At 55.8% G+C, this 14,192-nt stretch overlaps 2 protein-coding genes across 2 annotated transcripts in view; one reads left to right on the top strand and one right to left on the bottom strand.

The window, feature by feature from the left end:
* LOC144247620 (uncharacterized) overlaps positions 1–14,192 on the bottom strand; it is a 660,598-nt gene that overhangs the window by 385,766 nt on the left and 260,640 nt on the right. The window lies entirely within an intron of this gene.
* Positions 1,497–2,839, top strand: LOC144247632 (uncharacterized). The gene has a single exon (XM_077788946.1). It carries the CDS (start codon positions 1,641–1,643, stop codon positions 2,772–2,774), a length of 1,134 nt encoding a protein of 377 aa, XP_077645072.1. The 5' UTR covers positions 1,497–1,640; the 3' UTR covers positions 2,775–2,839.

The raw sequence follows: 14,192 nt of genomic DNA, 5'->3' as shown, positions 1-14,192 counted from the left end.
GGGTCCTTCCATTCAAAAGCAAAGATAACTTGCTCTCCTGGGCTAATGGGCAAGCCCAAAAGGCATCTTTAAGGTCTACTACACTAAACCACTGATGCTGGGGAGGAACTTTACTGAAAAGAGTGTAAGGATTTGGTACCACTGGATAGCGGGTCTGAGTTCTTTGTTAACCTCCCTTAAGGCTTGTACCAGTCTATAGCTCCCATCAGGCTTCTTTACTGGGAGTATTGGGGTATTATGGGGAGACATACAAGGTTCTAATGTCCATCCTTTATTAGTCCTTCTATTACTGGCTTTAAACATTCCTGTCCTTCTAAAGATACAGGATACTGCCGTACATGTATGGGACAATTTTTTTTTCCTAAGTTGTAATCTTTATGGGGTCAATATTTAATCTTCCCCTATTTCCCTCCCCAGCCCAAACTTCCTTGTTAATTCTTCTTCCATCCTCCTGGCCTAGTTTTAAAAGTCTAGCTGTCATCTTCCCATCTTCTGGAACAACCCCTATTCCTAATTTCACCTGTAAATCTTGTCCCAATAAATTGCTACCTGCCCCTGGGACCAAGAAAACATCCCTCATCCAAAATTTAGTTTCTCCCTCTATTACCACATTTTTAATAATGGGTACTGTGAAACTCTCTCCTTTTGCTCCTGTTACTATTACGGTATCTTTGCTTACACTATAACCTTTTGGAATATTTAACAGAAAGGTTCTTTCTGCCCCTGTATCTACCACAAATTCCAATTCTTCTTCTTGGGGACCCACTCTTAAAGTTATCTCAGCATTCCCCACCTGGACCCACCTGTGCCCCCCCTCGGCCCCATGGCCCCGCGAGGGGAATTTGGGGAGGTGGGAGTGGGGCAGCGCCAAGGCCGGGCCCCCCCGCGCTGTCCTGGCGGGAGCGGCTGCAGTGGGGACCGAGTGCGGGCGGGAGCGGCCGAGAGCCCAGCGCTGCCCCAGCCCGACCTGCCCCAGCTCCATCCCTGCCCCTGGCTGGGATGCTGTGGGTGTGGGGGGAAGAGGGAGCCGGCAGTGGGTGCTGGGGCTGGGGGCAGGAGGAAAAGGGAAGGAGAAGCAGGCTTGAGGAACAGAACGGTCAAACGATGGATGTGGCAGGAGAAGGAGGAATAGCAGGAGGAAGAGGAGTGTGAGGAAGAGCAGAGACACAGGAGGAGGAGGAGGAGCAGAAAGAGGAAGCAGCAGAAGGTTCCACCCCTCCCTGTGTCTGCAGCCTCCCCCCAGCCCCAGGAGCGCTGCTCCCCCCACATGGAGCAGGTGACTGTGGAGGGGGATGCACAATTTTCATGGGGTGAATCTTGGTGTTGCTGAGCTTTCTTGGGCTAAATGTTGGTGCTTTCGTTTTATGTGGGAACTGAATCTTTATCTTGTAGAGGAGGTTTTTGCTGAGCTGTGATGTTTGGGGAGTTTTTGTTTTGTGTCTTGAAGTTTGTGGGACTTTTGGACTGAATCTTGGTGTTTTGGAGGTTCTTACAGGTACAAGATTCCCAATGACTTCCAGGGATGAACTTGGGCAAGGAGGAACCTCCAGTCCAAGGTGCTCTTCTCTTGTTTTTCCCTCAAACCAGGATTTGTCATTTCCAGGGCGTGGCTGGATGGAGGAGGAGGAAAAGCCCCGGAGATGCTGCAGGAGGAGGAGCTGCAAACCCAGCCCAGGGAGCTGCGGGGAGGAAAGAGCCCCCTGAGCCAGGAAGGCGGGCGGAGATCCAGGCGGAGCTCGGAGCTGGTGGAGAAGCCTCATGGCAGGGAGAAGCCCCACAAGTGCTTGGAATGTGGGAAGGGTTTCAGCCGGAGCTGCCACCTGATCCGGCACCAGAGGATCCACACTGGGGAGAGGCCCTACGAGTGTGGGGAGTGTGGGAAGAGTCTCAGAGACAGCTCGGACCTGGTCCAGCACATGGTGATCCACACTGGGGAACGGCCCTACGAGTGCTTGGAATGTGGGAAGAGCTTTGGGTGGAGCTCACACCTGCGAGCACACCAGCGCATCCACACCGGGGAAAGGCCCTACGAGTGTGGGGAGTGTGGGAAGAGGTTTCAGAGAAGCTCCCATCTCCTCCTACATGAGCGGATTCACACAGAGGAGAGGCCCTACCGCTGCCCCGACTGCGGGAAGGGCTTCAAGGAAAACTCCAGCCTCACTTTGCACCAGCGCATCCACACTGGGGAGAGGCCCTACGAGTGTGGGGAGTGTGGGAAGAGGTTTCGGACCAGATCCCATCTCCTCAGTCATGAGCGGATTCACACAGAGGAGAGGCCCTACCGCTGCCCCGACTGTGGGAAGGGCTTCAAGCACAACTCCAGCCTCACCATGCACCAGCGCATCCACACTGGGGAGAGGCCCTACAAGTGTGGGAAGTGTGGGAAGAGCTTCATAGACAGGTCTGGCCTGATCAATCACCAGGTGGTCCACACTGGGGAACAGCCCTATGAGTGCTTGGAATGTGGGAAGAGCTTTGGGTGGAACTCATACCTGCGAGCACACCAGCGCATCCACACCGGGGAAAGGCCCTACGAGTGTCCCCAGTGTGGGAAGAGGTTTCACACCAGCTCTGATGTCCTCAGACATGAGCGGATTCACACAGAGGAGAGGCCCTACCGCTGCCCCGACTGCGGGAAGGGCTTCAAGCAAAACTCCAATCTCACTGTGCACCGGCGCATCCACACTGGGGAGAGGCCCTACGAGTGTGGGAAATGTGGGAAGAGTTTCTCCAGGAGCTTTCACTTGACCCAGCACCAACGGAGGCACCACTAAGGGAAGCCCTGTGAGTGCCCCACGTGAGGGAAGAGCTTGGAGTGAGGGAAGAGAGTGAGGGAAGAGCTTGGAGTGAGGGAAGAGAGTGAGGGAAGAGTTTGGTGTGCTGCTGCAGCTCCATCCCCCATGGGAGGATCCGGGCTGGATGATCCCCAGTGACCCCCGTTGGGCAGAGCCCTGGTGCCCCCATATGGGGAATAAAACAGAGAGTAAAGCAATGGAGCTGATAAAGGGGCCCGATATCTGAGGCCTGACTGAGCAGAAACTGTAGGAGACACAGACACAGTTTCAGTCTCCCTGGGCAAGAAGTGACCAGAAAAAATGGTGCGAGTGTTTGTGATAAGATAAATGTTCCCAGGTTACTGGATGTCACGAAGAATGTGTAACCAATGGGAAATTGTTACCAAAAATAGAGCCCTCTATAAGCCCCATACAAGTAAATCCCTGTATAAACACCTGGTACACTCAATAAAATTGGCTTTGGTCTAAACTGGGATGTCCCCGTCTCTCCATGGTGGATAACCCTGTTGTGGGTGATCCCCGTTGGGTGGGGGAAGGTGCTGGAGGGATTTCTTTCCCTTCTCCTGGTGCTGCCGTGGTTTGGTTGGTAATAAATTCCCTCCCTGTGCCCAGGCCGGGTCTGTTGTCCCCGTGCCGGTGCTCGGGGCGGGATCTCTCCCGTTCCTTCTCTGCACTGCCGGGCCTCTCCTCAGCCAATGAGAGAACGCGGTGGAGAAGAGTCAGCCAATGAGAGCGAGCGGGGCTGATGACTCACCAGTTGCCGGGCAGACCCGCAGCAGGCAGTGTTCCCCACCTGGACCCGCCCTCCCTGCCCAGGGCCGGCCCCGCCGTGGGGTCCCCCCAAGTCCCTCCCCAGTGCCCCCAGGAACTGGGCTGGGTTTAACTGGGAAGCTTTACTGGGAACACTGGGAGCAGGCGGGCAGGGGTAGAGTGACAGCAGGGCTGGGGGCACAGGATCCCCCAAAATCAGCGTGGGGATAGAGCGGGGCGTCCCGGCAAGGCCCGAGGCCACGGGGAGCAGCTGCGGCCGCCGGCGTCTCAGGAGCTCTGTGGGCAGAGAAAAGGGGGTGACACCGGGCTGGGGGCCCCAGGGGAGCACACATTCCAGAGGAGGGGGGACACGACTCACGGGACCCCCCAGACTCTCTTGCACAGGTAGAACCCGATCCCCCGTGCCAGGAAGACAAAACCCAACTCGGGAGTCTCCAGTTCCTGTCAGCATCTTGCTGCGGCAGCATCCAGCAGCATCTCTGGGGGGTCCACAGGGGTCAGGATCTCCCAAAAACTCTCACAGACACCCAGGCCCCTCCAAGCACCCTCCAGGTCACTCCCAGCCCACTTAGGATCCCCTGAAACCTCCCTCTTGATCCCTTCCTGACCTCCCCTGGACCCACCAAAGCCCCTCCTGTCACTCACAGGATCCCACAGCCTCCTTACAGTCACCCCCACTGCCCCAGGACCCCCAAATCCTCTCCCAGTCTCTTCCCAATGCCCACCAGGACCCTCAGAACCCCATCCCACCCTCCCCAGTATCCTTCAAACCCCTTCTTAGCCCTTCCAAACCCCCAACCTCGTCTCCCAGTTGAAACCAGGCTCTCTCCAACTCCCTCCCAGGTGCTCCCAGCACATCCCAGTGGCTCTCACAGCGCCCCCAGTTCCTCCCCCATACCCCAGTTCTGGCTCACAGGGTGTTCCAGACTGAGGTGAGCCCGCCCTGGGCTGGGGTTTCCAGCAGCACCAGGAGCTGGTGGGTCCAGTCCCCGTTGGGGACCACGTCGGTGGCCACCACAGAGAGCTCCTGCTGGCCCTGGAACCACCTCAGCTGGATGGGAGCAGGCGGCCGGGGCCGGGCCGGGAGCTCGAGGGCAGCAGAGAGATGGACACGCTGGGGGGCATTGGGAGAGGGTGGGTGTAATAAATAAAAAGGTCATTGTTCATCAAAATGAGTGTTAAAGGAGATAAGAATTTGAACTGAGTAGGGAATGCAACTAGCATAGAAGACTGTGTAACTAATTATATACAAGTTAACTTTTAGGCCAAGGACAATCTGCAAGGAAGATGAGGAGCCTTCATTCCTATGACCACCAAGGCAGAAAAAAAGACCCCCAGCAACCAATTGCACCGGCACAGAGTGCATCGAGAGAAAATACGTCAACCGGAAATAAAAAAGGGACTATAAAAACAAAAAGGTCAAAGGGGGAAGGTGCTCCGTGGCAGAGCAGAGGCTCCCTGGCAGCCCAGCGCTGTTCTTTTGCTTAATACCGCTTGCTTAATAAATTCTTGTTAATTGATTTATCTATAATTAGCCTCCCCAATTGAATTTGTCCATAACAAATTTGGTGCCGTGACTCGGATAAGGGTCACCGGGTGGGAATTCCTAATCAGGGAGGCGCCCCGCTGCCTCTGCAGCGGCCCTGGTGCAGGCTTTTCCTTCCCAGACCCTTACCGACGAACCCAAATTCGGTATTGAGCACAAGGGATACCGGTAACCCCGTAATCTTTGTGCACGAAGCCGGGCGAAGACGCAGGACAGCGTGAGTATAAAAGTGGGGATCCGCTGGGTTGGGCTGGGATCCCAGGACATAACGCGTGAGACGTCCTTGTAGGACGAGGCACGGGCAGAGCTCTGAGTAGTGCGGTTTGCAGAGCCCGCGAGGGGCTGGGCACCAACAGGGGCCGCGAGTGTGTGTGTGCCTGAAGGTGTCCTGGGAGATGGGACAGAGGAAAAGCAAGCCCTCTGCTTCCATGGGGACGGGGACCCCGGTAACGCTTCCCCAGATCCCCCCTGACAGTCCGTTAGGTCTAATGATAAAATCTTGGGATGAATATCCTTCAAGGAAAGGGAAGGATAGGGCAAAAATGATACATTATTGTATAAAAGTATGGGGAGGAAAACACATCTGTAGTGATAATTTATTTTGGCCAGTGTTTGGAAACTTCAAGGACTGGATTTGCCAGGCATTAAACATTTATGTAAACTCTAGAGAACCTTTTGATATGGAAGAGAGCAAGTATGCTGCTCTCTGGATAGTGGGGGAAACAAGAGCAAAACTTTTTGCCTGAAGCACCCTGGGAGGGAAAAAGAAAAATAAAAAGCCTGAGGAAGTTCCAACTGCACCCCCTCTACCATACATACCTCCCCCTCCTCCACCCCCACCAGCACCACCAGCAGTCTACCCCGATTTAGATCAAGGGGGAGATTTTGATAACCAAGAGGTAGAAATCCCAGAGCCAGTCCCTGAGGAAAATCGCTGCGTTACTCGTAGTCTAACAAGGGGGGAAAGAGAAAGGGAAGGGCAAGCTCTATATCCATGAAGGGAAGTAGCTTTGGGAATGATCCCTAACCCCAGTGCTGGTCAGCAGGGACAGCCAACCCAAATTCTGGGAATAGGTCATGTGGAGGTACCTCTCAACTCAGGAGATGTGAGGGAGTTCAAGAAAGAAATGGGAGCATATGGGCCAAATCTTAAAGGAATTTTCTGACCCTATAGCCTGGGACTTCCCATGTGAACAAATTCAGAATCCAGCTGAGGTGGCAAAGTACCTGAAAGATAAATGCCATGATAAGTCTAAGGAGAAAAAGATCATTGCAGTGAGCTGGGCCCTGGCATGTGCTTATCACACCCTGCTAGATACTGTAGGGCAGCAGACAGAGGAAGGGGGGCAAGGAGATAAATCAGCAGCGATCCCAGTCACTCAGGCTGCAGCCAACAGCCCCGGCTGGAAGCCAGCAGCTAACCCAGACAGGGAGCCTAAGCCAGCAGCTAAACCAGACAGTGAGCCTAAGCCAGCAGCTAAACCAGACAGGGAGCCTAATCCAGCAGCTAAACCAGAATGTGAGCCTAAGCCAGCAGCTAAACCAGAATGTGAGCCTCAACCAGTGGCTGTTGCTATGAGCACAATGGGCCAATGATGCCTCAGGCCATCAGGGCAGAGATGCCACCTACAAGTGGGCATGAGACCGAGGGGTGGATCTAACCATGGACAGTATTTCTCAGGTGATCCATGACTGTGAGACCTGTGCTGCCATCAAACAGGCCAAGCGGATGAAGCCCCTGTGGTATGGTGGGCGGGGGTCCAAGTACAAGTATGGGGAGGCCTGGCAGATTGACTATATCACACTGCCCCAGACACGCCAAGGCAAGCGCTACGTGCTCACCATGGTAAAAGCCACCACTGGATGGTTGGAAAGCTACCCTGTGTCTCATGCTACAGCCTGTAACACCATCCTGGGCCTTGAAAAGCAGGTCCTGTGGAGGCATGGTACCCCTGAGAGGATTGAGTCAGACCATGGGACTCATTTCAAGAACAGCCTTATGAACACCTGGGCAAGGGAACATGGCATTGAGTGGGTGTACCACATCCCAAACCATGCCCCAGCTGCAGGCAAAGTGGAGAGGCACAATGGACTGTTAAAAACCACCTTAAAAGCATTGGGTGGGGTATCTTTCAAAAATTGGGAGCAACATTTAGCAAAGGCCACCTGGTTAGTTAACAGCCGAGGTTCCACCAATCGAGCAGGTCCTGCCCAATCTGAGCCCCTAAGTATAGCAGATGGAGATAAAGTCCCTGTGGCACATGCCAGAGGTTTGTTAGGGAAATCAATGTGGATCAATTCTGCCTCGAGTACAGACAAACCCATTTGTGGGATTGTCTTTGCTCAGGGACCAGGTTGTACATGGTGGATAACGCAGAGAGATGGAGCAACACGATGTGTACCTCAGGGGGATCTGATTGTGGGGTGAGACTCATGCAAATATCACTGTTTGCTGGATGTTACTGCCAGTGTCTGTGCACGAAAACACACAGACATGAGACAGAAAGAAATGTGTAAGTGTCAAAGGTTTGAGCAAGTGAAAGATAGAAGTTTTAACTTGATGGAATTTTTACATGATGTTGAAGATATGGAGATAAGGGGTGGAATGTCCTAGGGTGACATTATGGTGTTTGTATCCCCAGTCATGTGTTCTGTTTATGTTTGATATTATGTTCTGTGCTTTCAGAACTGACTCTGAAAGTGAAGGTTTGTTTTGCCTTGTTATCAGCCGGCTCACCTCCCCCCATGGTCTGCTGTCTAGAAGAGGCCAGTGCTGGCGGGCTTGCTTTGTTTGGCTTGCTTCTGCTTTTGCCTTTGCTTCCTAGTTAGTTTAGCTGAGCAGTCCAGTTCTTTCCCTGGACTGTTTCTTTTCCTTTCCTCTTCTGGAATACCATCCAGCCTGCTCCGGACTGGGATCTGGGAAACCCCCAGGAACACCAGAAGCCTGTATTTTCTGATCTGCAGCAGCCATCCCCAGTGCCCAGAGGAATCCCCAGTACCCAGACCCGGGTGACCACTCCCAGGAAAGACTTTCTGGATTTGTTTATCTCTTCAGAGTGGTGAAAGAGTTTTGTTGTCATCTGGTGTTGTTAATTGTTTTAGTGCTGGGGAGTGCTTTGTTTGTTAAATAAACAGGTTCTTCTCCACTTCTCTCAGAGAAAATTTTTTCCCAAACCAGGTGGGTGAGGAGGGGCCATGGGGGTTTGTTTTCTGGGGGCTCCTTCCAGAGGATTTTCTCCCAAATTTTCCCTAAACTAGGACAGCTCTGGTCTGTCTCTGGAATTTCTTGTGGGCATGGGCATCCCTGTTGGCTGTGTGCGGCCCCCGTGATGTTCAGGACTTGTGCCTGGAGGGTTCTGTGGTGGGTTGAAGGGCACTGCTGAGGGGCTGCCAGGTGCCTCTGGCACACCGCCCTGAGAGCGCCCGGTCTCGTCTGATCTCGGGAGCTGAGCAGGGTCGGGCCCTGCTGCTGCTGGGGACAGCGAGGACGACGTCAAGGATGACAACCTCTTGCTCCACCTGACCAGCGGCAGGCTGAAGATGGTGGACTTTGATTCTGACATCTCATTCAAAGCCAGGTTCCACAGGGAATTTGCAGATGAGTTCACACGCAGGGGGATGCTCCCAGATTTGGTCATTGCACAGCCTGGCTGGGAACCAAAGGTTCCCCTTTGCTGGGGCGGATGCAGCTGATCCTTCAGTCGGCTGCCAGGCTGCTTTTGGCAGGGCTGGGGCATGGGCTGGGGTGGGTACGAAATGGGAGTGGGCTCCTGGCCCTGCCAACAGCCCCCAGCACCCCCCGTGCCCCGGGCTGGGGCTGGGCTGGGGCAGCCAGCCCGACACAAACAAACCCCCATGGTGGGAGCAGAGGTGGGACTCCAGACCCTGTGCAGGGGCTGCTTTGCTTTGCAGGCAAGGAAGGGCTTGGGCTGCTCCACTGCCCTTGTTTGCTTTGGGATCACCATGGGGGCCATGCAGGGGAAGGGAGAAAGCCTGGGATTCCCTCCCCCATGGTGGGTTTTTCCCTGGCACGCAGGGGTTGGGCCTTCCTTAAGGCCCTGACAGAGATAAGATCTTTGACCTTTTTTCTTTTTCCCCTTTTTGTCTGTAATCTATTTTCAATAATTTGATGTTTGTTTTCCTTGAGGAAGCGTTCCAGGTGGGGTCCAGTCTGGATCAGGACGTGCTTGGGAGTAGCTGTGGTGTGGATGGGCTGTGCCCTTGGAGAAGGCTGAGGGCATCGTTTGGGAGCAGCTTTTCTTCCAGCGGGGGATGGCGTGAGGTGGGTCCTGTCTGCTGGGGATGGTGGGATCAGAGCTCTGGGGAGATGGCAGCGAGCACAGGAGCGTCCTGCTCTGGGCAGCTGCTGAGGGCTGGAGGTGCCGTGGCTGGCTGCAGGCTGGGCACATGTCCTGCCCTCCTGCTCTGCTCCCAAAGGCAGCAGTGATGGGCAGCTCTGGGCACAGCTCTGGCACGGCCAGCATGGCCTGGGCACCACGGGCGGCTGGGACAAGGGGACAGGAGCCTTCAGCTGACAGGGCTTTCTGGTTTCTCTCCTTGCAGCCGGGCTCTGCGGGTGCTGAGGCTGCTCTGGGCTCTGCCAGGGCCCTGCTGGAGCTCAGCACCGGGCTGCAATCAGCCAAAGGAGAAATGGGGTGCCCTGCAGCACAGACTGGCTTGAGCATTTTAGCAATACAGCTCAAGAAAACATGCAGCCACCCAAAAAATAAACTTGTTCAATAACTTCTGAAATGAAATCAATCTGGGATGACCCCAAATGACTTTTTGCAGCTTGCTCAAGCAGTAGCTCAGCCCTTCTCTGAACTGTTCTCTCCCCCACCTGCCTTTTACTTCCCAGTTGCTCCTTCTTTTTCCCCAGTGAGTTCCCAGCCTATTCCAGTCTCCATCACACTGTTCCCTTCCTTGGTGCCCCTCGCCATGAGGAAGGCCAAGCCCCAGGCTAAGGGACTCATCCTGTCACTGGCTGTGGAGCAGCAATGTCTCAGAGGTCCGGTGGGATTTTAGTGTCATTCAGAGCTGCTCTCCAGCCCCCAGCTCTCCTCACTGCTGAGTTCCCGCTCCCTTTTCCTCATCCTTGCGGCAGGATGAGCTCTGTGAATCCCCTTGAGCCTCCCCACTCTTCCCAACCCATGCACCCACCTCAGCTAGGTTGAAGCAGCAGCTTCTCTGTCTCCTCTGGCACACAAGTGCAGTCCCCTGTGCAGGGAGCCCCAGCCCCAGAGCCCAGCACTCAGCAGTGCAGTCGGGGCTGGAGCAGCTGCCCTGCAGCCCTGCCTTGGCTCTTTGTGGCAGGGAATGCTCCCTGTTTGCAGCTGTCCCTGCAGGATGGCCCCAGGGCAGAGCCCAGCCGGGCTCCCACTGCAGCCCCTGAAGCTTGGGGCAGACAGTGGTCCCAGAGCTGAGGTTCACGGGGAGCTCCCGGAGCTGTGCCTCTCACTCTGTTGCCGTGTGACCGTGCAGGCTGGCTTGTACGGGGTGAATGTACCAGCCCTGCTTTGACTGACAGGGGCCTGGCCCATCACATCTCTCCCAAGGCTGCAGGCATTGCCCAGGCCAGAATCTGAAGGGGCACAGAGATCAGAGCAGTGAAATCATCCAGACTGGGTTTTCAAAGGCCCTTTAGAAGGAAGGGCTTGAGAATAAACGTGCTCTGTTTGCCACACGAACATCGGGGTGAGTGGTCTCTTTGGCTCCAACCCACTTTCCTCCCCGAGCCAACGTCACCCACTCCCTCACACGTCCCCCTTGTGCCTTCCCACTGCCTTGTCTTGTCAGGGCTTCCACAGCCCCTCATCCCTTCGTGGCCCCATCCCCTCAGGTTCTCCCCAGCCCGGCCAACCTGCCTGGCAGCAGCGCCGCAGCCCCACAGGAGCTCCAGAGGAGCCCCACCAAGAGGCACCTGGGAGCCCTCAGCAATCCAGCCAGCAACACACGGGCAGGAGGACACGGATGGCGCTTCCTGCCTGGGACAGGGCTTGTGGCCATCTCCAGGCACCGCTCTCACAGAGATCCCCACAGCTCCAGCCCCTGCCCATCTGCTCTGTGGGCAGCACAAAGGCTTCAGCAGAACCACCAAAGGCCAAGGGGCTTCTGGCCATTTTCCCTGCAACCCTGCAAGCCTGGGCAGCTTGTTGAGCCCAGGGACCCTTTTCTCCCTCTTCCCGTAGGCCCTGCAGAGCCTGAGCAGCAAAAGAAAGATCCTGGCAGTCTGTCTATTGCAACACATCCTATATTTATACACTAAAGAAAAACAAAGAAAAGGAAAGCAATCTTGAAAAAATGAAACATTCCTGCTGGCTCAGGTGGCCCCAGCAGACAGAGTCTCTGCAATCAGCTCTCTGCAGAGCTCCAGCAGCGCAGCCAGCCGAGCCCTGACAGACGAGGCCGTCTCCCCCATGCCCTGCAGAGCCGATCACGCAGGTTATTGAAGATGGAATATGGAGCTCTCTCTGCTTCCTGGAGGATGTACAGTGTCTGAACTGCCAGGCTTCCGACGGCGTCACTGATATCATTGGTCAGGCCTTCAAGGGCTGAAAGAGAGAGGAACAGAGCCATGGTCAGTTCCCACATCTGAGGGGACCCCAGGGGACTCTGTGCCAGGGCCATCCCAGCCGGCTCTGGCCATGGCCAGCAGGGAGCAGGGACCAGCTGGATCAGCCCGAAGCTGCTGGCCACGAATCCCCCAGGTGCCCTGAAAGCTCTGTGTGCTCTGCCCACGCCGGCCCTGGTCCGCACAGGGAGCAGAGCCCTCCGCAGCCGGGGCAGGGCTCGCAGCTCCCCTGGCAGCCCCCACTGGCAGCCCGCTGCCCTCGCTCACCCTCACAGATGAGATGGAGCTCTTCCTTCCTCCCCCTCAGGTGCCGCCCGGCCGTCCCTGGGAACACAGAGCCTGTCAGGCCCAGGGCACAGCTCCCTGCCAGCGGCGCCGCCAGCCCTGTGCCCACACGCCCTCCTGGCCCGGCTCGTGGCTCACCCATGAACCTGACGGCCGCCTCTCGCAGGGGCTCCTGTGGGCTCTGCAGGTAGGGCAGGGCCCGGCGCAGGTGCTCGGCCACGCTGCTGCTGTCCTCTGCCAGCTGCAGAGAGCGGCAGGAGGGAAGGGTTGGCCCCGCAGTCCCCCGGGCCGGGGCTCCATGGGCACCCGGCTGGGGCCGCAGGAGCCTGGAGCAGAGCCCGCGCGGCCTCGGGCTGCAGCAGCGGGCAGGGGCACAGCTGCCAGCCCGCACACCGAGCACCGCGCTCAGGGGCTGCTCCAGGCTGGGGCTGCGGCTTCCCGGCCCTCCTTACCAGGATCTCAATGAACTTCCACAGTTTCTCCTTCTTTACAGATTTTTCAAGATATCTCCTGTTCAGGAATTTGGCCACACAAAGGAGAGTTTCCTGAGAAGTCTGGAGAGCAGTAGAGACACGGAAATCGCCCTACAGCCCAGGATCAGCATCCCTGTGCCAGGGCCAGGAGGAGGATCCAGCCTACTAGGTGCCAGGGCAGGAGGCAGCCAAGCCCTCTCCCAGGGGGACAGCAGCAGCCCGCGAGTCCTCACCTCTGCCACACACTGATTCTCATCATGGCAGTGGAAGAAGAGTGGGAGCAGGCTCTGACACACTTGTGTCATCAGGAGCTTTTTTCCTTCTTCTTCTACAGCAGACAGCAAGGTTCGAAATACAAACATGGAGATCCACTGCACATGCCTGTCATCCTGTGTATCAGGAAGGAAACAAGACCTTGGCATCAGCTGATTCTGGCCCACGTTGGTGCAGGCCTGCATCTCCACAGGGCACCAAGTGTCTGGGCAGCAGCCAGTGGCCGTGGCTGAGGGCACAGAGCCTTACATGGTCAAAGAGTGGCAGGAGCACCTTAGCCAGCTGCAGGGTGATGAGGCTGGGTATTGGGGCGTCATTATCCAGGAACAAATCACTAACTAGAACAATGGCCATCCTGACCACATCACTATCATTTTCCTGCAGGAGCTCCCCGAGGCTTTTGGTCAGGCTCCACATTCTTTTGGCCTGTTTGGAACAAAAGTGTGTGAAAGGCCACCCTGCTGCCACAGTGCCCAGAGGCCAAAGGCCTGTCCCACAGCCCTCGGGCAGCTGAAGTGGGAGGCAGGAGAGCTGGGAGCGGCTGCCCCAGTGCCTGAAGCCCAGCCAAGTTCCAGCGACTGCGTTCCCCAGCCCCACGCTGCCTGCACGGCTTCAGCTGCTGCCCCTCCTTACCAGCGAGGGATTATCCCTGAGCAAGAGGAGGGCCCTCAGAACCTGGCGGCGCATCTCTGTGCACTCACTCAGCAAGTGTCTCGACAAGAGATCCATGATGCTGTCACTGCATGCACCCAAGTCCAGACAATGCAGGACCTGAAAGGCACAGGGCAGTGACAGGGGACCCGGCCGGCAGGAGCCCAGAACCGCACAGGGCGGGGACCAGGCAGCAGCACAGGGCGTGGGCACCGTCCCAGGCAGCTGCAGCTACGAGAGGGCAGAGAGCTGGGAGGCAGCGCCGGCCTTCAGACTCACCTCCACAAGGAATGCCATGGCAGGGAAGTGCCAGTATGGCATCTCTTTGCTGAGCAACTCAAGGAGACAGCCTGAGATGCTTTTACACAAATCGATGGATTCATTGTGCATCTCCCTGGAAGGCGGAAAATGGCACTAAGATGTGGCAGCATCTCTCTGGCCTCAGAGAGAAACAGACAACCTTCCCAGGCATCGCCTGAGAAAGTCTGAGAAGATCAGAGGAAAGAATGAAAAAACATTCTTATCTTAACATGCTGCACCTGGTATTGTGAACATCTGAATATGTTACCGAGATTTGTCTACCTAAGTGTGATTTTTTAATTAACTAATGGTGATAATGTTTGGACTTGAAAACCCATTAAATCAATCTATATAATAACTATCTATAAGAACACTGGGTTTCTTAATAATAATTATTATTGATCGGACCTCTGAAATATATGGAGTCAGTGATAATGATTACCCAGCTGGGGGCCTGCTCCTATGACACTAAGACCCTGAGCCAGGGGGGGAAGCCCCTCCCAGGACAGACTGATGCAGTTCTTGTC

The sequence above is a fragment of the Lonchura striata genome, chromosome 29 (assembly GCF_046129695.1).
Source record: "Lonchura striata isolate bLonStr1 chromosome 29, bLonStr1.mat, whole genome shotgun sequence".
Taxonomy (NCBI): Eukaryota; Metazoa; Chordata; class Aves; order Passeriformes; family Estrildidae; genus Lonchura; species Lonchura striata.
The sequence above is the reverse complement of the archived record's forward strand: the minus strand, read 5'-3'. Positions and strand labels throughout refer to the sequence as shown.